The sequence below is a fragment of the Caretta caretta genome, chromosome 2 (assembly GCF_965140235.1).
Source record: "Caretta caretta isolate rCarCar2 chromosome 2, rCarCar1.hap1, whole genome shotgun sequence".
Lineage (NCBI taxonomy): Eukaryota > Metazoa > Chordata > Testudines > Cheloniidae > Caretta > Caretta caretta.
In genome coordinates, this window is record NC_134207.1 from 42,121,248 (window position 1) to 42,143,431 (window position 22,184).

Sequence of the window (22,184 nt, forward strand, 5' to 3'; positions counted from 1 at the left end):
TTGCTGTATTGTAATGATTATAAAGTGCAAAAAGGGCATAAAGGGCAAAAAGGATTTTAAAATAAGTAGCCTTTTATCCATATCATGTATGAAATAGAAAAATGGGTCCCCAGAATATTAATTCCTATGTAGTCTTCAGATGTTGATTAAGTTAAGACAGATGCAGTTCACTTTTATATCAGGAATATGTAAGACTCTCGGTATCTTTAACTCAGTAAAGCTATTAAAGCTTGCTACTTAATATGCATTTATAACGCCGACAGACCAGGGTAATCGGTGGGTAGGATTGAACCTAGGACCTCTGAAGCTTAGGGTATGTCTACACTACGGAATAAGGTCGAATTTATAGAAGTCGGTTTTTTAGAAATCGGTTTTATATATTCGAGTGTGTGTGTCCCCACAGAAAATGCTCTAAGTGCATTAACTCGGCGGAGCGCTTCCACAGTACCGAGGCTAGAGTCGACTTCCGGAGCGTTGCACTGTGGGTAGCTATCCCACAGTTCCCGCAGTCTCCGCTGCCCATTGGAATTCTGGGTTGAGATCCCAATGCCTGATGGGGCTAAAACATTGTCGCGGGTGGTTCTGGGTACATATCGTCAGGCCCCCGTTCCCTCCCTCCCTCCGTGAAAGCAAGGGCAGACAATCGTTTCGCACCTTTTTTCCTGAGTTACCTGTGCAGACGCCATACCACGGCAAGCATGGAGCCCGCTCAGGTAACCGTCACCCTATGTCTCCTGGGTGCTGGCAGACGCAGTACGGCATTGCTACACAGTAGCAGCAACCCCTTGCCTTGTGGCAGCAGACGGTACAGTACGACTGGTAGACGTCATCGTCATGTCCAAGGTGCTCCTGGCCACGTTGGCTGGGAGCGCCTGGGCAGACATGGGCGCAGGGACTAAATTTGGAGTGACTTGACCAGGTCATTCTCTTTAGTCCTGCAGTCAGTCCTATTGAACCGTCTTATGGTGAGCGGGCAGGTGATACGGACTGCTAGCAGTCGTACTGTACCATCTTCTGCCGAGCAGCCATGAGATGTGGATGGCATGCAGTCCTTCTGCACCGTCTGCTGCCAGCCAAAGATGTAAAAGATAGATGGAGTGGATCAAAACAAGAAACAGACCAGATTTGTTTTGTACTCATTTGCTTCCTCCCCTCCCCTGTCTAGGGGACTCATTCTTCTAGATCACACTGCAGTCACTCACAGAGAAGGTGCAGCGAGGTAAATCTAGCCATGTATCAATCAGAGGCCAGGCTAACCTTCTTGTTCCAATAAGGACGATAACTTAGGTGCACCATTTCTTATTGGAACCCTCCATGAAGTCCTGCCTGAAATACTCCTTGATGTATAGGCACCCCCTTTGTTGATTTTAGCTCCCTGAAGCCAACCCTGTAAGCCATGTCGTCAGTCGCCCCTCCCTCCGTCAGAGCAACGGCAGACAATCGTTCCGCGCCTTTTTTCTGTGCGGACGCCATACCAAGGCAAGCATGGAGGCCGCTCAGCTCACTTTGGCAATTAGGAGCACATTAAACACCACACGCATTATCCAGCAGTATATGCAGCACCAGAACCTGGCAAAGCGATACTGGGCGAGGAGGCGACGTCAGCGCGGTCACGTGAGTGATCAGGACATGGACACAGATTTCTCTGAAAGCATGGGCCCTGCCAATGCATGCATCATGGTGCTAATGGGGCAGGTTCATGCTGTGGAACGCCGATTCTGGGCTCGGGAAACAAGCACAGACTGGTGGGACCGCATAGTGTTGCGGGTCTGGGACGATTCCCAGTGGCTGCGAAACTTTCGCATGCGTAAGGGCACTTTCATGGAACTTTGTGACTTGCTTTCCCCTGCCCTGAGGCGCATGAATACCAAGATGAGAGCAGCCCTCACAGTTGAGAAGCGAGTGGCGATAGCCCTGTGGAAGCTTGCAACGCCAGACAGCTACCGGTCAGTTGGGAATCAATTTGGAGTGGGCAAATCTACTGTGGGGGCTGCTGTGATGCAAGTAGCCCACGCAATCAAAGATCTGCTGATATCAAGGGTAGTGACCCTGGGAAATGTGCAGGTCATAGTGGATGGCTTTGCTGCAATGGGATTCCCTAACTGTGGTGGGGCTATAGATGGAACCCATATCCCTATCTTGGCACCGGAGCACCAAGCCGCCGAGTACATAAACCGCAAGGGGTACTTTTCGATAGTGCTGCAAGCTCTGGTGGATCACAAGGGACGTTTCACCAACATCAACGTGGGATGGCCGGGAAAGGTGCATGATGCTCGCAACTTCAGGAACTCTGGTCTGTTTCAAAAGCTGCAGGAAGGGACTTTATTCCCAGACCAGAAAATAACTGTTGGGGATGTTGAAATGCCTATATGTATCCTTGGGGACCCAGCCTACCCCTTAATGCCATGGCTCATGAAGCCGTACACAGGCAGCCTGGACAGTAGTCAGGAGCTGTTCAACTACAGGCTGAGCAAGTGCAGAATGGTGGTAGAATGTGCATTTGGACGTTTAAAGGCGCGCTGGCGCAGTTTACTGACTCGCTTAGACCTCAGCGAAACCAATATTCCCACTGTTATTACTGCTTGCTGTGTGCTCCACAATATCTGTGAGAGTAAGGGGGAGATGTTTATGGCGGGGTGGGAGGTTGAGGCAAATCGCCTGGCTGCTGGTTACGCGCAGCCAGACACCAGGGCGGTTAGAAGAGCACAGGAGGGCGCGGTACGCATCAGAGAAGCTTTGAAAACCAGTTTCATGACTGGCCAGGCTACGGTGTGAAAGTTCTGTTTGTTTCTCCTTGATGAAACCCCCCGCCCCTTGGTTCACTCTACTTCCCTGTAAGCTAACCACCCGCCCCTCCTCCCTTCAATCAGAGGCAATAAAGTCATTATTGCTTCACATTCATGCATTCTTTATTCATTCATCACACAAATAGGGGGATGGCTACCAAGGTAGCCCAGGAGGGGTGGTGGAGGAGGGCAGGAAAATGCCACACAGCACTTTAAGCACAGCACTTTAAAAGTTTACAACTTTAAAATTTATTGAATGACAGCCTTCTTTTTTTTGGGCAATCCTCTGTGGTGGAGTGGCTGGTTGGCCGGAGGCCCCCCCCCCGCATTCTTGGGCGTCTGGGTGTGGAGGCTATGGAACTTGGGGAGGAGGGCGGTTGGTTACAGAGGGGCTGCAGTGGCAGTCTGTGCTCCAGCTGCCTTTGCTGCAGCTCAACCATACACTGGAGCATACTGGTTTGGTCCACCAGCAGCCTCAGCATTGAATCCTGCCTCCTCTCATCACGCTGCCGCCACATTTGAGCTTCAGCCCTGTCTTCAGCCCGCCACTTACTCTCTTCAGCCCGCCACCTCTCCTCCCGGTCATTTTGTGCTTTCCTGCACTCTGACATTATTTGCCTCCACGCATTCGTCTGTGCTCTGTCAGTGTGGGAGGACAGCATGAGCTCGGAGAACATTTCATCGCGAGTGCGTTTTTTTTTTTTCTTTCTAAGCTTCACTAGCCTCTGGGAAGGAGAAGATCCTGTGATCATTGAAACACATGCAGCTGGTGGAGAAAAAAAAAGGGACAGCAGTATTTAAAAAGACACATTTTATAAAACAGTGGCTACACTCTTTCAGGGTAAACCTTGCTGTTAACATTACATACATAGCACATGTGCTTTCGTTACAAGGTCGCATTTTGCCTCCTCCCACCGCGTGACTACCCCCTCAACCTTCCCCCCTCCCTGTGGCTAACAGCAGGGAACATTTCTGTTTAGCCACAGGCAAACAGCCCAGCAGGAATGGGCTCCTCTGAGTGTCCCCTGAAGAAAAGCACTCTATTTCAACCAGGTGACCATGAATTAGATCTCACTCTCCTGAGGATAACACAGAGAGATAAAGAACGGATGTTGTTTGAATGCCAGCAAACATACACTGCAATGCTTTGTTCTACAATGATTCCCGAGTACGTGTTACTGGCCTGGAGTGGTAAAGTGTCCTACCATGAAGGACGCAATAAGGCTGCCCTCCCCAGAAACCTTTTGCAAAGGCTTTAGGACTACATCTAGGAGAACCGCAAATGCCAGGGCAAAGTAATCCTTTCACATGCTTGCTTTTAAAGCGTGTATAGTATTTTAAAAGGTACACTCACCAGAGGTCCCTTCTCCGCCTGCTGGGTCCAGGAGGCAGCCTTGGGTGGGTTCGGGGGGTACTGGCTCCAGGTCTAGGGTGAGAAACAGTTCCTGGCTGTCGGGAAAACCGGTTTCTCCGCTTGCTTGCTGTGAGCTATCATCTTCTTCGTCCCCAAAACCTGCTTCCGTATTGCCTCCATCTCCATTGAAGGAGTCAAACAACACGGCTGGGGTAGTGGTGGCTGAACCCCCTAAAATGGCATGCAGCTCATCATAGAAGCGGCATGTTTGGGGCTCTGACCCAGAGCGGCTGTTCACCTCTCTGGTTTTCTGGTAGGCTTGCCTCAGCTCCTTCAGTTTCACGCGGCACTGCTTCGGGTCCCTGTTATGGCCTCTGTCCTTCATGCCCTGGGAGATTTTCACAAAGGTTTTGGCATTTCGAAAACTGGAACGGAGTTCTGATAGCACGGATTCCTCTCCCCAAACAGCGATCAGATCCTGTACCTCCCGTTCGGTCCATGCTGGAGCTCTTTTGCGATTCTGGGACTCCATCATGGTCACCTGTGCTGATGAGCTCTGCATGGTCACCTGCAGCTTGCCACGCTGGCCAAACAGGAAATGAGATTCAAAAGTTTGCGGTTCTTTTCCTGTCTACCTGGCCAGTGCATCTGAGTTGAGAGTGCTGTCCAGAGCGGTCATAATGGAGCACTCTGGGATAGCTCCCGGAGGCCAATACCATCGAATTGTGTCCACAGTACCCCAAATTCGAGCCGGCAACGTCGATTTAAGCGCTAATCCACTTGTCAGGGGTGGAGTAAGGAAATCGATTTTAAGAGCCCTTTAAGTCGAAATAAAGGGCTTCATTGTGTGGACGGGTGCAGGTTTACATCGATTTAAAGCTGCTAAATTCGACCTAAAGTCCTAGTGTAGACCAGGGCTTAGTGTATGAGCCTCCACTGCAAAAGCTAAAAGCCACATGGCTCCTAGCCAAGGCTGTACCAGATTCATCAATCTCTAGGTGGTCTAGTCAGCATTTCTGAAATGCGGCCACCAGGGACTTTTCTTGCAGCCACAGCCTCTGGAGCTGGGGAGGAGGGGCAAAGTTGTGCCCCTTCCCCCTCCTTGTTGCTCCGCCTTGGTGTTGATTACTGTGGCTGCCAGCAGGGGTTGGGCCCTGCCCCACTCCGGAGACACCTGGAGCACAACGCTGGAGGAGCAGGCACCCAGTGAGTTCCCCACCTTCCCAGGCTTTGGGATTCAGCCCTGGGATGGCCGCGGGGGGGGGGGTGGGGGGGCTGGCTTGGGCCGTGGGGTTTTGGGCTCCAGTCCCAGACTCCGGCCGTGTGGCAGCAGACCCCAGCGGCAGGGCTTCAGGCTCTAGCCCCCCGGCTGGTTCCCCTGGCCCACCCCCACCTAGGGCTTAATTTGTCCCCAGGCTTGCCAGGGCTGAGTAAGTCTGCTGTGAAAAGTGATACTTGTATGGTTGTTAATATCACTTTTCCAAAACAGACTTACTAGCTAGCCATAAATAAATTACAATGATTTGGACATGTATGTGCGCATATTTATTGGTTTTTCCCCAAAGCAAAGTATGCATTTTAGGAAGAAGTGTGAGAGCGGCCACCAGCAAGAGTTGATGGCCGCACTCTCCACCAAAAAAATGTCTTGAGAACCGCTACGTGCCACTAAAAGGGGACAGAGCACCACACCCAGCAGGCATAGAATTGTGTAAATGTGTAACCTTTTCTACCTATACATTTACTGTCCTTTGGTTTTCACAAAAAGATACAAGTGAAAAATTCTCACACAGGTTTAAGGATCAGAATGTTTTTACTAATTAAAAAAGTGAATGAACTCTAAAATTTCCGTGTAATTTCATGTTACAGAAGTTATAAGCAAAACAGTTAGAAATTAAAAGGAGTTTATATAAAGTCACGAGCATATTGCACCATGGCCTACATTAGTGCTTTGTCCTTTAAAAAAAAGGAATCCATATTTTCCAGTTACATCTTGGTCTTTTTGAAAAAGAGCAGAGAACTTTAGATCTATAAAATGTATATACCGGGGTGGGCAAACTATGGCCCCCAGGCCACATCCAGCCTGTCAGACCTTTTAATCAGACCCTCGAGCTCCATTGCCCCGCTCTGGCACTCCAGCCGGGGAGTGGGGCTGGGGGCTTGCCCCACTCCACTCACCCAGTGGTCCCGCCAGGGAGCGGGGGCTTGCCCTGCTCTGGCACTCCCACGGGGGAGGGGGTCAGGACCTGCGTGACAGGCGTGAGGGCACGCACATTACTCTGGCTGCACAACCCAAACATGCCTCACACGCCATCAGAGCCTGGAATGTGCAAGCCCGTGTGCCTACTACTTGTTGGCTTAGGTGACACTGATGTTTCCATTGTTAATTTCCTAAGTATTCTTGGCCCGCCATACAATTTCTATACCCAGATGTGGCCCTCAGGCCAAAAAGTTTGCCCACCCATGGTACATACTGTACCTATAAATGTTTTTATCCCTTAACATATAGGCATGAACTCACACAGTAGGAGTTTGTTAGAATAGTACTGTTTCAAGGAGTAGTGTCTCTTTAAGGAGGATTCACAGCACTTAAACTAAGACACTTGCTTTAGTAAAAGGTAAATGAGAGTGTACATCCAAATATGCTTCACATCCAAGTTATATACTTTTTGGCCCGATCCTGTAAGGTTCCCAGTATCTGACATGCTTCTTAGCAAGCACACCCATTCACCAAAACTCTTGAGTGGAAGCAGAAGGTGCTCTGCACCTCACAAGAGGCACCAAGCACCTTGTAGGATCAGCTCTTTTAATTATAGGATCTTTACTATCAAGTAAATTCTAATGGATATGACTATTTACAAGCAGGGAAATGGCTTTTTTTTTTAAATAGCTTTCCTTTATTTGGCTGGCAACTTTTAAAAAGTTTTTGAAACTGAGTTTAAAAAAAAAATTATTCTGATGCATTTTCAGAAAGGTAACAAAGCAAACTAACATTTTGTTGCCTAAATCTGTTGCTGATGTAAGCATGAGTACTGTATTTGTGGAAACACTTAACTGAAGATTATTTTTCTAGGTATTTGTAATAAAGCCCTCCTTGTGGGCATCTGACCCGTAAGTCACTTACAACGTGTGTGTGTATAAACTTCTCCCTTGTTATCAGCCAGTTTGGGTTGTGAAAAATCTTGTATTGATCAGTGTTTGGGAGAGAAAAGGGGAGAATAAAGTCTCAACAAGTTTTAGGCTTTTTAACATATTCCAGTAAGGTTACATTTTACCTAACCCTGTGTTTTCCTGATGCCACAAAACGCAACTTTTTCCTAATGTGATAGATGTTAACTGTGGAATTGGAAAATAGTGGGACGCCTTAAGTTGTAATAGCATACTAAATTTTAACAGAAGACAAAAATTATAAAAGGAATAAGCCTTAGAAAAATATTAACCACGGTACAGTGAAAATCCGTGTTTGTTAAACAATCCAATCAGGAATGTCTAACAATTACTTTATTATGAGGTTTAAAGTAAAACTGAACACCCGGCTCAAGAGAATCTTTGTTTAAAAATTAAACAAATAAACTGAAGTACAATAAGCCGTTGTGATTTAAAGACAATATAATGAAGTACTGTAATAAAAAAGTAGAATTATGGTTCCTTCTCCTTATCATTTGCGGTTCCTTTAAAAAGATAAACTATTAGAGCGCCTAATCTATTATGAGGGACTGCAGCAATTCCTGCCAAATGCACAAGCTGTTCAGAAGATGACAGAAGTTGATATAACCCAACTTATCTGAACAACTTCCTATTAGCAATATCACTTCCTAAAAGGAAGACAAAGTTACTGAACTCTTAGCTACAGCAAGGATTCATTATGTGGAACAAACATGAGTTTACGAGAACATTTTTGGTTTTCGAAAGAATAATAAACTCTAGCTGCTTTTTTAAAAAATCAGAACGAATTTATGCTACTCACTAGAAATTTCTATAATGACTTTATAGCATATTATAGATTTTGCAAAATATTTGTTTGAGTAACTAAAATGAAATTGGTTATCAAATTGCTGGGGGTGGGGGGTATTTTAATGTCTCCATTTATTTCTGGTAGTATTATCCCTTTCAACTTTTTTTTTTTTTTAAAAACCTCAATATTCACCTTAAATCTTGTTGTCAAAGACTGTATTTTTACCTTTTCACATCACAGCTTTATAGTTGGTAAAGTTAGAGTATCAAGTTTTAGCAAAGAGCACATAACACTGAGCTCTTAGTATTCACATCTCTTGAAACTCAGATTACCAAGAAAAATGCTCTCCCCTTATAAGCTCTTTATTATGAAATAGCTATTCATAGATTCCTGAAATACCTACAATTCTTTTCATTCAGTACCAAGAAACTCTTATAAGCTTAATGAATTGAACAAACATTATACCCTAACAAAGACAAGATGCTTCAAGAAACAGGAGGAATTTTCATTCAATATTTCACACAAGTGAAAAATCACTGAGAAAAGTTAAAAACACATGAAAGAAATATATGTAAAGGGTAGAGAAGGTAGGCTGTCTTTACGAAGTTACAGAAATATAGTTAAGAATGTGTGTCAATTACTACTATTGAAAGTTATTGCAATTTCCCTGATCACACATATTTTCATAACTATTTTATGCACGCTCAGTGGTAAGGCAAGCACACCCCGGCAAAGCCTTTTGTGGGAACCCTTTCTAAAGTAGGATGTAGTTGCCTGCAGGTGGAGACTTTGTATTTTCAATGAAAAAAAATGTGTCTTTTAAATACGGTTCAAAGAAGGTATTGTTTGAACTGCTTTTACATTTCTTAAAACAGGCAGTCCATAGGCTGAAACATCAACTGAAGTCCCCTTACATATCTTAACCTGCTCTTCCAGAAAAGCTGTAAAATATATTTATCACACACACCTACATACTTAGTGTAGTAACTGTACTAACATCCACCTGGAAATTAGATTTTCAAGACTCATGAAGCACGACCTCCTTGATCAGGCTGAAACAATTCCGCTGTTGACATTTAAGTCAGATAGAACACAGCAGACCATCAAGCCTCCTCCATTTCTTTCAACTCCAAGACATCACCACCCTCTTTCCTTCCCAGGGAAGGCACTTTCAGAAGAGGTCTAGACCTACAAAATCAAGTGCGGATGAGCTCAGTAGGAACCATGTAAGGTGCTGGGAACCCTTCCAGAGTGGGCCCAAAATGGGCTATATAACTTGGATCTGAAGCACTTGCTGATCTTTTACTAAAGTAAATGCTAGCCAATTGCTAATGGTGATATCTGTGGAACAGCCTTTCAAAGGGATGTGGCAGATATCTCACCACTTTAAGATCTTTGAAATTGGGCTGGATGGGGAAGGAAAAAAAATACACTGGAAAATATATAATAGGGCGCAATCCTCTTTTGCCAAGGAGATGGACTAGATGACCCAAAAGGTTTTTCTGATCTCAAAATTTTATGAAATAACTGCTAATTCTAAGAGGACTGGCACCAGACTGAGCAACTACAAGAAAAAATCCTGAAACTGTAGAAAGAAGGTCTTTCACAGCTATTATTGGCTGAGAGGATAAATTATGGTGAAAACCTTATTACATGGAAAGTCAGCCACCTGGGGGTTCAAACTCTTAGAAGCCAGATCTATTTTTAATCACATTCATCTGCCGGACCTTAAATCAGAGAGAGAACAGTCCAAAGTTTTTTGTGGATCCTTTGGAATGAGACATAACTTATACTGGCTTAAGGTACAAACTAAGAGTGTGTATCTACAAAACTTTGTCAGTCCTCCATTTCTGGGGTGGAATACAGTGTCTGGTGAACAGGGAACAAGAAAGATTAGGATTGAGCAGGAGAGACCATTAGCTCCAAGCCCCTCCCACAACTCAAACTGTAAAGGGAGCTGCTGTATTCAAGGCAACCAAATAGATGTACAGACACAGGTCTACCTTAGGGTGCCATTGCCCCAGTTAGACCACAGTATTAAGCACTGAGTAACTCAGTAACAAAGTAACAGTAAATCCAGAAATTTCTGTTATTTACTAATATATTAATTCATATCTGGCTACAGTTTGATATGGAGAACTGCTGGGGGGAGGAGCAAGATTCATAAAAATGTTTTGTTGAAATGTTTTCTTTAAAATGTTGTAACAGCCCTCCTATACAGATCAAATAAATTTTGTGCTTATGTTTTAAACATGAAAGTGCAATTTCACCATATTGGAGGGGGACATATCCAGTCAGTGTCACTTTTAGTGCTCTAAGCCAGTGGGTCTCAACCTTTCCAGACTACTGTACCCCTTTCAGGAGTCTGAAGCCCATGCCCCACCACCCAGGACCAAGGTATGTAACTTAGCTTAGCAAGGTCCTATGTGGCATGGAGAATTACAGGGCAGGCACAGCCTGAGACAATATTCCACAGCTTAAAGGTGTTTATTCCATGCCTTGTGATCACAGAAAAGGTTATACTCATTACACTAGCCATATGGCTGTGCCGAAGACAACTGCTATAAACTGGATAATCTTCATTGCTTATGCATCCAAGAGAAAGACCTTGCACCACCTTTTGATGTGCAGACAAACAGAAGAAATCACAGCAGTAAAACTGCTGATGATATGTTATTAACTATTTATTAGTGCTACTCAGCTACCAGCACTTTTTCTGGGCAAAGGATTAAGCCAGTGCTTCCCAAAATGGTGTGAGAGATTGGCAGGAGGAACAGAATGACCAGCCAAGAGACACTGGCAAGCTTGAAACTTGTTTTCCAGCACCTCAACTCTTCTGTTTGTTTTGTTTGCTTGCTTGCTGATTTTGTTTAAATCGAGCCTAACTGTTATGGTTATCAAGAAATCTTTGACAACATGATCAAAGTGTAAACCAATGCAGCAATGCTGGCTTGAGTTTGCAGAAAGCCTGAAACAATAGCTCTGAGGTCTGAGCTACCAAATTCAATTCAGTGGGCACTAAACACAAGTGCCTGTGAAAATACAAATCCATGATGGGAACTCCTACCTCAATACCCACAGCTAAATGATGAACAGGTACATTAGCTGAAAATTTCTCATAAAATGGTCTGAATAGTTCACAATGGTCACATTTAAAAGACATCACACTAGGTTTAGGTTTTCTACAACGTACTCCATGTAAATATTCTACTACATATGCTAAAAGTCCTGTCCCCTTCCTTGCAACACAGCAGAAAATTTAAAAATGCTCTAGTTACACACTAATTTTTCCTCTCTAAAGCCTGTCACTAATTCATCTCCAACCTACTGTAGCAAACACCAGTCTCATCTTTGTTCTTCAGTTATCACTACAGACACTGCATGCCAGGTCCCAAGCTGGTGAAGTGTCGCTCCATTGAATTCATTGTAGAGGGAACACACATGCAAAAGTCAGTTTATTTTTCACCTCCTTTTAGGCATATTATTACCATCTTCAGAAGTATTAGAGTGGGTGACCATCTTTTCATTGGAAGTCTGAAGGATTCCTTCTCTGCTCACATCATTCTTTTCCTAAGTCTTACTGCTCCTTAATTATTTCAACAGGAACACACTTTGTACAGCATGCTGAATGCTACAAGTAGCATTGTAATCTCATTCCCTAATTTATTAATTTTAACACTGACAGTGAAAGTCCATGGCATCTTCAGAATGGCAGAGTTATTACAGGTAGATAAGATGGGGTGATAGATGGCTTCAAGTACCGGGAATAAGATAAACTGCTTTCTGACCCAAGGTAGTGCTGAACAAAAGGGCCAATAACCAAGACCTTAAGTGGCCGCAGAATCAACCCTTAGCCATGGAACTGTACTGTACTCTAGAATTTAAGACTGAGCTCTAAAAAAGTGACATTTCTAGAATTTCCAGCTGCAAAGTCTCAAAAACACTAACTGAATGTAAATCAAAGAAAGCATGATCTTCCTGAGCCTGAAACAGGCCAACAGTCTGAAACTGACCCCATTTCTCTCACTAGAATGAGGACTTTCAAGTGTATTGGCAACAATTTTTTTTTCACTTGTGCCATCTGTGATGACTTAGATGGGTAAAAACCTCCTGATTCTAAAGAACTGTTAAAAATATAAGTCTGATGAGCACGTCTTCACATTCTCAGCTTGTTACTCACAATATGAATTTTTATTTAGGTACTGGGTAATGTTATCATAAAAACACTGTGCACAGTTTTAGGTAGAATACAGAGGATGGTAGCGTTGATCATGTGTAAGTTAAGCACGTCTTTGCACAATGCGGAGTCCCAGTGGGACTATTCACCATAAAGTTAAGCAGGTACATTAGTCTTTGGAGGTCAAGGCCCAGGTTTTAATTTTTAAAGATTCATGATGTTCAAAAGATACCAGGTTTTCTACATTTAATTTTAATTAAAAAATTAATCTTTGCAATTTAATTCCCTCACACATTTACTCAAGTAGTCATGGTGTGTATACATTAACTCCTTTTAACACGTGCTCTTCCTACTTACAGGATCTAAACTGAACTAAACTAGATTATAAAGTATCACAGAAAGTGAAAATAAAGCAGTTGTAAGTGGAACACAGAATTCATTTAAGTTTAACAGTACTGTATTCCCCCAGCTTCCCAGTAACACACATGCTGTATGTTTTTACTACACATTGAACAAGTTGAAAAGCCTTGTGTATGTTTTCAATATACTTCTACTACAAGATTCCACAGAACTCTTAATAAAAGTTGACAATCACACACACAACCCCCCCCCCAAAAAAAAAAAAGGTTAAAGGAGGTTAACTGCTCCTTGCTGCTGATTTAAGGCAAATACCAGAGTGGGCTTCTTTCTAGGCTGCTGGTGTTTACATACTTAACACTAATGACTATCAGTGAGCATTTCCATACTGTCCAAAGTGGATACCCAAAGACAAATTTTAACCACCCGCTGACTCATTCTTCCTTCCTATTCTCGTGTTGTAAAAAGGTTACCTTTTCTTGCCTACTGAATAACCCTTGCTTCTCTTACTGGTATTAGCATGAGTGTCTCCTCATTTGTCAACAGTTAATCAGCCTTTCTGAAAGCCCAAGTGCACTATATCCACTGCATCACTTTTGACCACAGGTTTGTGAACCCTCTCAAAGAATTCTAACAGATTGGTGAGGCATAATTTCCCTTTTAAAAAGCTATGTGGACTCTTCCCAACATATTGTGTTCAAAGATATCTGATAATTCTGTTCGTTAGTAGAATTTCAACCAATTTGCCTGCTACTGGAGTTAGGCTTAATGGCCTGTAATTGCCAGATCACCTCTGGAGCCTTCTTCTTAAAATTGGTGTTACATTAGCTATCCATGAGTCATCTGGTACAGAGGCTGATTTCAATGATAATTTACCTATTACTTTTAGGTAATTCTGCAATTTCATCTTTGAGTTCCTTCAGAACTCCCAGGTGAATACCATCTGGTCCTGGTAACTTACAGTTTAATTTATCAAAGTAACCTTCTAAAACCTTCTCTGTTGACAACTCAATCTGAGACAGTTCCTCAAGTTTGTCACCTAAGAAGAACAGCTGAGTTGTGGCAATCTCCCTCACATCTTCTGCAGTGAAGACCGATGCAAAGAATCCATTTGGTGTCTCTGCAATGGCCTGGTCTTCCTTGAGTGCTCCTTTAGCACGTTGATTGTCCGGTGGCTCCACTCTTTGTTTAGCATGCTTCCTGCTTTTGATGTACTTAAAATCATTTTTGCTGTTAGTTTTTGTATCTTCAGCTAGTTCCTCTTCAATTATACTTTTACCCATAAGCTGCCAGAATTTGTGCACCTTCTTATCCTCACTAGGATTTGACTTCCAAATGTTAAAGGATGCCTTTTTGCCTCTAACAGCCTCCATTACTCGGCTGTTTAGCCATGCTGGCATTCTTTTGGTCCTCCTGATTGTCTTTTCTGATTTGGGGTATACATTTAGTCTCAGCTTCTATTATGGTGTTGTTAAATAGACCCCATACTGCTTTGCAGGCATTTAACCCTTGTCCTTTTAATCTGTCTAACAAGTGTCCTCATTCTTGTCTAGTTCCCCTTTTCAAATGTAAATGTTACTCTGGTGAAGTTTTTTCGTATTATCCCCCCCACAAGGATTTTAAGTTTAATTACGCCATGGTCACGAGTACCAAGTGGTTCATCTTTGGTCTACTTAGGACTAAATCAAGAATTGTCTTTCCCACTGTAGGTGTTAGGACTAGCTGCTCCAAAAAGCAGCAATTTATGGAATCTAGAAATTTTGTCTCTACATCACACCCTGAGTTGACATTTACCCAGTCAATATAACGATAGCTGAAGTCACCCATTATTATTGAGCTTTCTGCTTTTGTAGCCTACCTATCCTCCCTGAGCATTTCACAATCTGCACCATCCTGATCAGGTGGTCGGTAGTATAAACAGTAGAACCTCAGAGTTACGAACACATCGGAAATGGAGGTTGTTAATAACTCTGAACAAAACCTTATGGTGGTTCTTTCAAAAGTTTACCACTGAAAATTGGCTTAACACAGCTTTGAAACTTTACTATGCAGAAGAAAAATGCTGCTTTCCCTTTATTTTTTTTAGTAGTTTACGTTTAACACAGTATTGTACTATACTTGCTTTTTTTTTTTTTAATATATATTTGTCTCTGCTGCTGCCGCCTGATTGTGTACTTCCAGTTCCAAATGAGGTATGTGGTTGACTGGTCAGTTCGTAACTCTGAGATTCTACTGTATACTCTTTTTTTAAATCAAGCATTCTAAATGGAGATGAGACCTGTTATATCTCTCCTCTCAAGGTGCTCAGATACTATAGCCATGGGCACTGCAAAAATGCTCTGAATAAGATTAATTAATGCATCTCAGATACAAATATGTAATAACAGCGAGCAAAGCTGACTTTTTTTTTTTTTTTTTTAAGAGGACCACCCTGTCAATGACACTTTATGAACATCTGTTAAATCTTTCTTTCATTGGAGTGAATTTCAACAGACTCAAGGTCCATAAATCCGCAAATGCACAGGCCATTCAAAAAACAGTAAGACGGTATTTGGATTTCCAAGTGTTGCCTTCTTCACTGAGACGCCACTAAAATATACTCTGCCATTCTTTATATATCATGCTTGAAATCTATTCCCCGCCACCACCATTCATTTCCCTCTTCTCCCCCAACAAAAGGCATGAAAATAGATTTTCACATAGAAAGGCTACTGCTAGGAAACTATCAGCTGCCCTTTGTCACAAATAGATGGAACTACATTAAATTAGAAGCCACAAAAATAAAGTGAAAGGATTCTTCTGTTTTACAGTATGAGTCATCTTTTCAACTGCCTACGGTGCATTCTGTTATCAGTTAAAATGGCATTAAATGTTCCTGCAGTACAGAGCAGAGCAAAATAGTTTATTCTCCAGTCAAATAGGAGACAGGTAAAATCTAGTCAACTGGCAGCAGCTGTCCTGCTCAAATTGTCCTAGTGTGGGGAAAAGAAATAAAAAAAGGTATTCACTGAGTTCAAAACTCACTGTGCTGAGGACTCCCTACGGTGTTGTTGTATTTTCTTCGTTCATTTAGATTAATTTGGGGCTCAAGAAAGGTATCGGGTCAACAACCCTAAAACGAGGTGATACAGTGCAAATTCCCTTGTACTATACTGGCTATAATGGGATCTAAAGGGACCTCTGCTCCTACCTCTGAGGAGTAGGAAACTCTCTTGCTATGATTAATAAATCAAATATTTCTGCCTACAAGAAAACCAAATGTTTTTGTAATATGAACACACAAAACTGAACAGTGCCCACCAACTCATACAGGTACAGCCCCTGCATGTGGTGACTCTTGGTTATGGAAGATAGTCCAAATTGTTTTTACCTGCCATTAAGAAAGCTCTTGAGCCATCCAAGAGCATCACAATGTCAAATTAAGCACTGAATAGGAAAAAATTCAAGAGGAGTGCAAGGAGGGGTTATCTTTGTGATTCTTTTTCCTCCATTGCAATAGCAGAACTTTTCAAAACTGATTTAAAATTATTTCAAAAGGTTAGGTGGTGCAACCTCTTACAGAGGAACTATTTTCTCAGTTTGCCTAATCATTAAGGCCTGCCCCTGCAACTGACAGTACCCAGGCAGACTGCTGTGCCCAGGTAGGGCCACACTGACCTCAACGAAGTCCTGCCTGGGCACAGCTGTCTGCCCATGCTTTGTACACCACAGGATTGGGGCCTACTTTGATTTTTGCTGTATTCCTTGCTGTTAGAAGTTCCAGAGCTTATTTTAGGAGTATGTGTTAGCTTCTATCAAAGACATGTACATCACACTAGCTCAGTAAATGAAAGTAATTCAAATGTCAGACCGTATCTGTGACCTTAACTATGCTGGTCCTTTTTCTCATTGGCAAACTGACAAAGTTCTAGGACTTAAACAATAAAATATGACTGATATTTATTCACAGCGAGAAGTATCACACACGTAACAGAGATAGACAAATCTGCAAGTACCAAAATTACACTTAGTGATTACTGTAAATAAAAAGGGCGGTAAGAGTCAAAGAAGCTGACTAAACGGAATTATAAGATATCCAGCCAGGAAATGATTGAAATAGAAAGGAAATTACATCACGAAACATGCAATAAAGAAGAGAATTTTTCAGTAGGATTTTATTTATTTGAGTTTAAAGACTACTGCAAGGATGTACATCTCTTCACCCATTTACTGCACAACATATCCACTACTGCCAAGTTCTTCTATTTCAAGTTTTAAATGTTTTTTTAAATAATTAGTAAAAAGAAAATCTTAATTTCTCTAAACTGAAGTAATTAAGGAAAAGTATATAAATGTAGATTCCACACATATTTCCAAACGTTTGTCAACAAACACAAGAGAGCAAATGTTTCTTGTACATTTTCAATAGTGAATTATCCACACAAGTAGAGTATTTCCCCCAAGTTACAATAATCAAACCCTAGTGATTCATTGCCTACATTCTAATTTCCTTAATCACTTCACATCTGTGAAGTGAACATGAAGTTTGGACAAAGGAAGGAGATTTTTTCTGCTCTATGTGAATTTAGTGTTTTTGTAACAGAATTCCATGTCAGGATAATTAGGTCACCACTTTTTAAACCTCAAAAGGGTGAAAGTGAAACAAAACAAAACAAAAAACCCCACACAATTAAGCTTGGTAGGCTTTCTGACTTATGCTAAAGGGACACACTATTCCACTTGAAATGTAGTCAGCTAAGAAAAAAAATTGACAATTTCATCTGTTTCTTAGGCCCCCTGCCACTTTCTGTGGTTTTACAAGCATGTTCCTGTTTTTATGGTGGTGTTCTTTCCTTTCTTGCTACATTATAGATCCAAACAAATCAGAAAGGTCTATACTGAAACAATGAAACGGATTATGAGAAAACACAGTCAAGTGCCCAAAGCAAACAATGAAAAAATAGAGAAAACTACTTATCAAATGATCATCCGAGGGGTTACTTGCAGCAATATCAGGTAAGAATTTTTTCAGGCAGAAAAGAGACTTTCAAGATGCTGTTTTTTAATAGGAACAGACAAGCCTGCTAGCTGATATATTTTACTATTAAAGGGAATACACATTTTACTGCAGTGAATTAATTAAACCACTATGTAAATTAGCCTTACTACACCCTAAAATATATTTACTCACTCTTAATGGCATCTTATTAGGTGGGACACCATCTAGCCAATCCTCTTTTCTTGATACAGGGAAGCTCTTTAATTTGAAGTTCCAAAACACTAGTGTTAACACGGGGGTTAACCGTGCTGCCTTTACTCACCATTGTAAGCACTCATTCTCTGGAATGGTTCCGCTGAAGCAAGCCAATGGGCCTACTTTCACGAGTAAGTGTTCCCCTACACCTGTAAAGGCTCCTGAATCCAACCTACAGTAGCTTTAAAAAAATAAATAAATAAAAAGACATTTACTCAATTTAAAGTGAGAGGCTGTTTCCCAATCATCAATTAAAACTTCGGGTTTTGTCAAGGAGATATGAAAGCAACATTTTCAGTTAAAGGATTTAACAGCCTACAATTTGGAGCTTTGGCATGATAATAGTATTTTATCCATTAATTCCTTCTAGACTAGCATACCAGTCACCTGAATTATGTTAAATATTTTAAAGACATATTATTGTTCTACAAAAAGCACGTACTAGATTAGAACATGAAAAGACTTTCTCCTAGAACTATGAAATTTCATATACTGGGCTGAATTCTCTCCTTATATCAACAATGCAACTCGCTGAAGTCACTGAGATTTACATGGATGTAACCGAGCAGAGAATATGGCTCACTTCCCTTAGTAGAGTATTCCCATCCCATAAGCACAATGAAAAGGAAAGATTTTGTTTGGATCCCGGTAGAGAAATATTTTTCACATATATTATTTGCCTTGTGCTGCTCAATGTGTGTGCCCTGTTGGGCATGGCAACCGCAAATTTCTCCTGAGTAGAGCTGCCATTCTTCTAATAAGCCTATCTATTGAATGGCTAATATCCTGAGGACATTTAGCTCAGGGTAATACGGTGAAGTGTGTTTCTGCATGAGAAGGGAGCTATACCTCTGGATGATTCTTGCTACTTCCTTGCTTGCTGATAAAATCACAATATGAAGCAAAGTCCGATCAGTACGGGTTTGCAGGAAGTAATTTTTTTTTTTATTAGAGTATCTATATCTCCAGCTGTTTGGCATGCTCCGTTCTCTCAATTTTCCTTGGGTCATTTTGTTCCTGACTGTTTCCACTGGTGTGCAGGCTCTCTCCAAGTAAAACACCAACCAATATGACAGTAATGTCTTCATCCCACTTTCACCTAAGGAGCAGAAGTGTGTGTCGTTCCCCCTCCCCTTCACCCCCCAAAAATGCCCTACATTTCAGAACAGCTGTACAGGACAAGAGACTAAACTAACATTTGCACTTGAGGAGAAAGGATTCCATAGTCTTATGTGACTGATTAAATAGAACTGAAAAATCAATCCCCTCTCAAACATTTTGATTTCACCCTAGATGAATAAAGCATGAGCCTCCTGCTAGTCGAGATTCAAAATAAGATCTGCAATGAAATTCTGTAATATTCACAAGAGTTTGACAGTGCCCTTATCTCACTCAGCTAAGCAGAAAAGCAACACCCCACCCCACCTGCCACCATCTACATGATTAGCCTACCCAGATTTTGGGTCCAGTTATAGTGCAGAGGCTGCTCTGCTCTGCAAATACTCCCCCAGGTAGCAAGTGGGCTAAGAGTGGATGGAGTCTTGCGTCAATCCCCAATCATAGAAGATTAGAGTTGGAGGAGAGCTCAGGAGGTCATCTAATCCAACCCCCTGCTCAAAGCAGGACCAACCCCAACTAAATCATCCCAGCCAGGGCTTTGTCAAGCCTGACCTTAAAAATCCCTAAGGATGGAGATTCCACCATCTCCCTAGGTAACCATTCCAGTGCTTCACCACCCTCCTAGTGAAATAGTGTTTCCTAATATCCAACCTAGACCTCCCCCACTGCAACTTGAGACCATTGCTCCTGGTTCTGTCATATGCCACCAATGAGAACAGCCTAGCTCCATCCTCTTTAGAACCCCTCTTCAGGTAGTTGAATGTCTGGCCAGAGTAGCTACCCAGATGTGAGATGGGGAAGAGGCAAAATGCACCCATTTAAAGGGCTACAGTAACTCTCTTCCCAGAAATTCCACTATAAAAAAAAAATCCAATATGCAACTACTTTACATCTGAGTTCCAATTCATCTTCACTTTCTATAGAACCTAAATCAATTATACAGATGAATCCATTTAAGAAAAAAACGTTTTCAGTGTAGTCTTTTGTTATTTAACAATTTCCCTTTGCTATAATCAAGTTTTATGTTCACTTTGTTGAACACTCTGCTAACAGGTACGTTTCATGTACATGTATCCAGTACTGATGCCTTCAAATCTAGAAACATCCATGTGTACCCAATAGGGCTGTCAAGTGTTGTGTATTACCCTCAATATACCATCAAAGCACTTGCAATAAGAAAAGACTTACAGGCTATCATTGTGTAGGCTATGAATGTGGGTTAACAATAGCATGCATTCCATTTTGTCTATGGCTCTGAATACCAGTTCACAGCATACTCCAAAGCCACCATTAAAATATACTGTATGCTGTGAATGCATGTTAACCACAGTATGAATTATGCATTTTCTATTTTTATTGTGTTCAGATGGTCATGTGCGGTTGAAGACATAAGCCCTGGTGTAATCTCTAAGAGCAAAAAAGACTTAAAATATAAATGCAAGCCTCAGGGTGAGAGGAATGAATGAATTGTAATGGGTAGCCAATTTTAAACAGGTGGTTTGGTTTAACTATTAACTTTTGCTGTACGTAGTGCCTCATTCTAAGGACAATCAAAGCTACATATTGATGCAGTTTACAAAACAAATAAAATCTGGATGGTGAAAAGTAGTGAGAACTAAGTAAATTATAACTACATTCTTCAAAATTATTTGTAATGATCAAAGTTTAATAAATATACAATAGTCACCATCAAAACCACAACACCTACAAAACAGTTGTTTAGGAGATAGAAAAGGGGAATAATTGCAATATCTAAAATATGATTATGTTGCAAGTGCTGACTTTTTGAAAAACAGTGACCATTATATAATAAACACTTTAGTCATTCTATGTAGTTAATTGACTAGAACAGCAGTGCTCAAACTGTGGGTCAGGACCCCAAAGTGGGTTGCGACCCTGTTTTAATGGGGTCACCAGGGCTGTCAGACTTGCTGGGGCCAAAGCCCAAGCCCAAGCCTCATCGCCCAGGACCGAAGTTGAAGCCCAAGGGCTTCAGCGCTGGGTGGCAGGGCTCAGGTTACAGGCCCCCTGCCTGGTGCTGAAGCCCTTGGGCTTGGACCTCGCCTCCTTCCCCTTCCACCTGGGGTGGTGGGGCTTAGGCTTTAATCCCCCCTCCTGGGGCCGTGTAGTAATTTTTGTTATCAGAAGGGGGTCTCTCTACAATGAAGTTAGAGAACCCCTGGACTAGAAGAATCTTTAACTAACAGCTATAAAGATCAAACTGCTCTATACTGTATAGTTTAACAGGATATGTGGAGATGAAGGAAACCCAAATTGAATTTTCAGTAGCTGAACACTACATCTTGTACAATTCTCTAATTTTCCCCCCTTGAATACATAACAGTTGTTTCTTAGCTATTTTAAAGAGTGGGCGGAGGTGAGAGAAAGATTTCACTACGCCAAGTTATCCGTACCCTTACATACAGGGAGTACAACAGAGGGATTGAGCATCCATAAATCCCAAGGACTTGCTCTAACACTTCAGGAATGCAATGGAAGCTGCAGGTGCTCAGTCTCAGGATCAGGCTCAGCACAGGAAGTCCCTGAATTGCTAAAAGTGTTTAATAGGATACTTCTTTGCATTCTAAATGTGAACTCCAATAACCTGGTTTCATTTTGAAGGGAAATTTATGTTCAAGAAATCCTGTCTCATGCAACCATCCAAGTTACCAGCAAACAGTTGCCTTAAATAAATGAATGAATGAAACCACACTCTTTAAAATGCCAGGAAAATTGTACTGGTAACCTTGGGAATATGCTCGCGTAAGACAAGGGGTGCCAGATAGAGACCAACATTTGTACAACTCCTTAAAAAGTCTGGCTGGTTTTGACAACAGTTCAACAAAAATTCTGACAAAAAAGTATTCTAGGGTAAAACAGATCCATAAACAAATGCTTTACTAAATGAGACCACGCTTTGGCATAAGGTGGTTTTTTTTCCCCTATACATTTGTTTCACTGGAAGCCACAAAAACAAAGTAGTTTGGTCTACAGCCACTTGCTTCATTCTACATCCAGAGAACAATAAAAAAGCAAGAGAAGGTTTTCTGTATGTGGGTCCTTGCATCTTTTAGTCTTGGAGAAAACTTCTCTCTCGGAAACCATATAATATTTAGTAAGCATTAAGACAACTGAAGCCATCAAAAATATCACCACTAGCTTAGGTAACACTAATATTAAAACGCTACATATCGCTGGCATGTTTT

The 22,184-nt window shown here is 41.9% G+C and overlaps 2 protein-coding genes across 3 annotated transcripts in view; both read right to left on the bottom strand.

The window, feature by feature from the left end:
* The window catches only part of SDC2 (syndecan 2), a 105,134-nt gene that overhangs the window by 62,163 nt on the left and 20,787 nt on the right, over positions 1–22,184 (bottom strand). The window contains exon 1 of one of the 2 annotated variants that reach the window (XM_075125041.1): positions 17,927–17,946. The exons of the other annotated variant lie outside the window; for it this stretch is intronic. Within the exon in view, the coding sequence (XP_074981142.1) occupies positions 17,927–17,929 (3 nt within the window). The 5' untranslated portion in view covers positions 17,930–17,946. Of the gene's footprint in view, positions 1–17,926; positions 17,947–22,184 lie in introns of those variants that run through there. 2 annotated transcript variants of the gene reach the window in all.
* LOC125632693 (uncharacterized) lies at positions 2,977–5,032 on the bottom strand. Its single transcript, XM_048841293.2, has 2 exons — positions 4,141–5,032; positions 2,977–3,552 (listed from the first exon to the last, which is right to left on the bottom strand). The coding sequence occupies exons 1-2, from the start codon at positions 4,700–4,702 to the stop codon at positions 3,029–3,031; spliced, it is 1,086 nt and encodes a 361-aa protein (XP_048697250.2). The 5' UTR covers positions 4,703–5,032; the 3' UTR covers positions 2,977–3,028.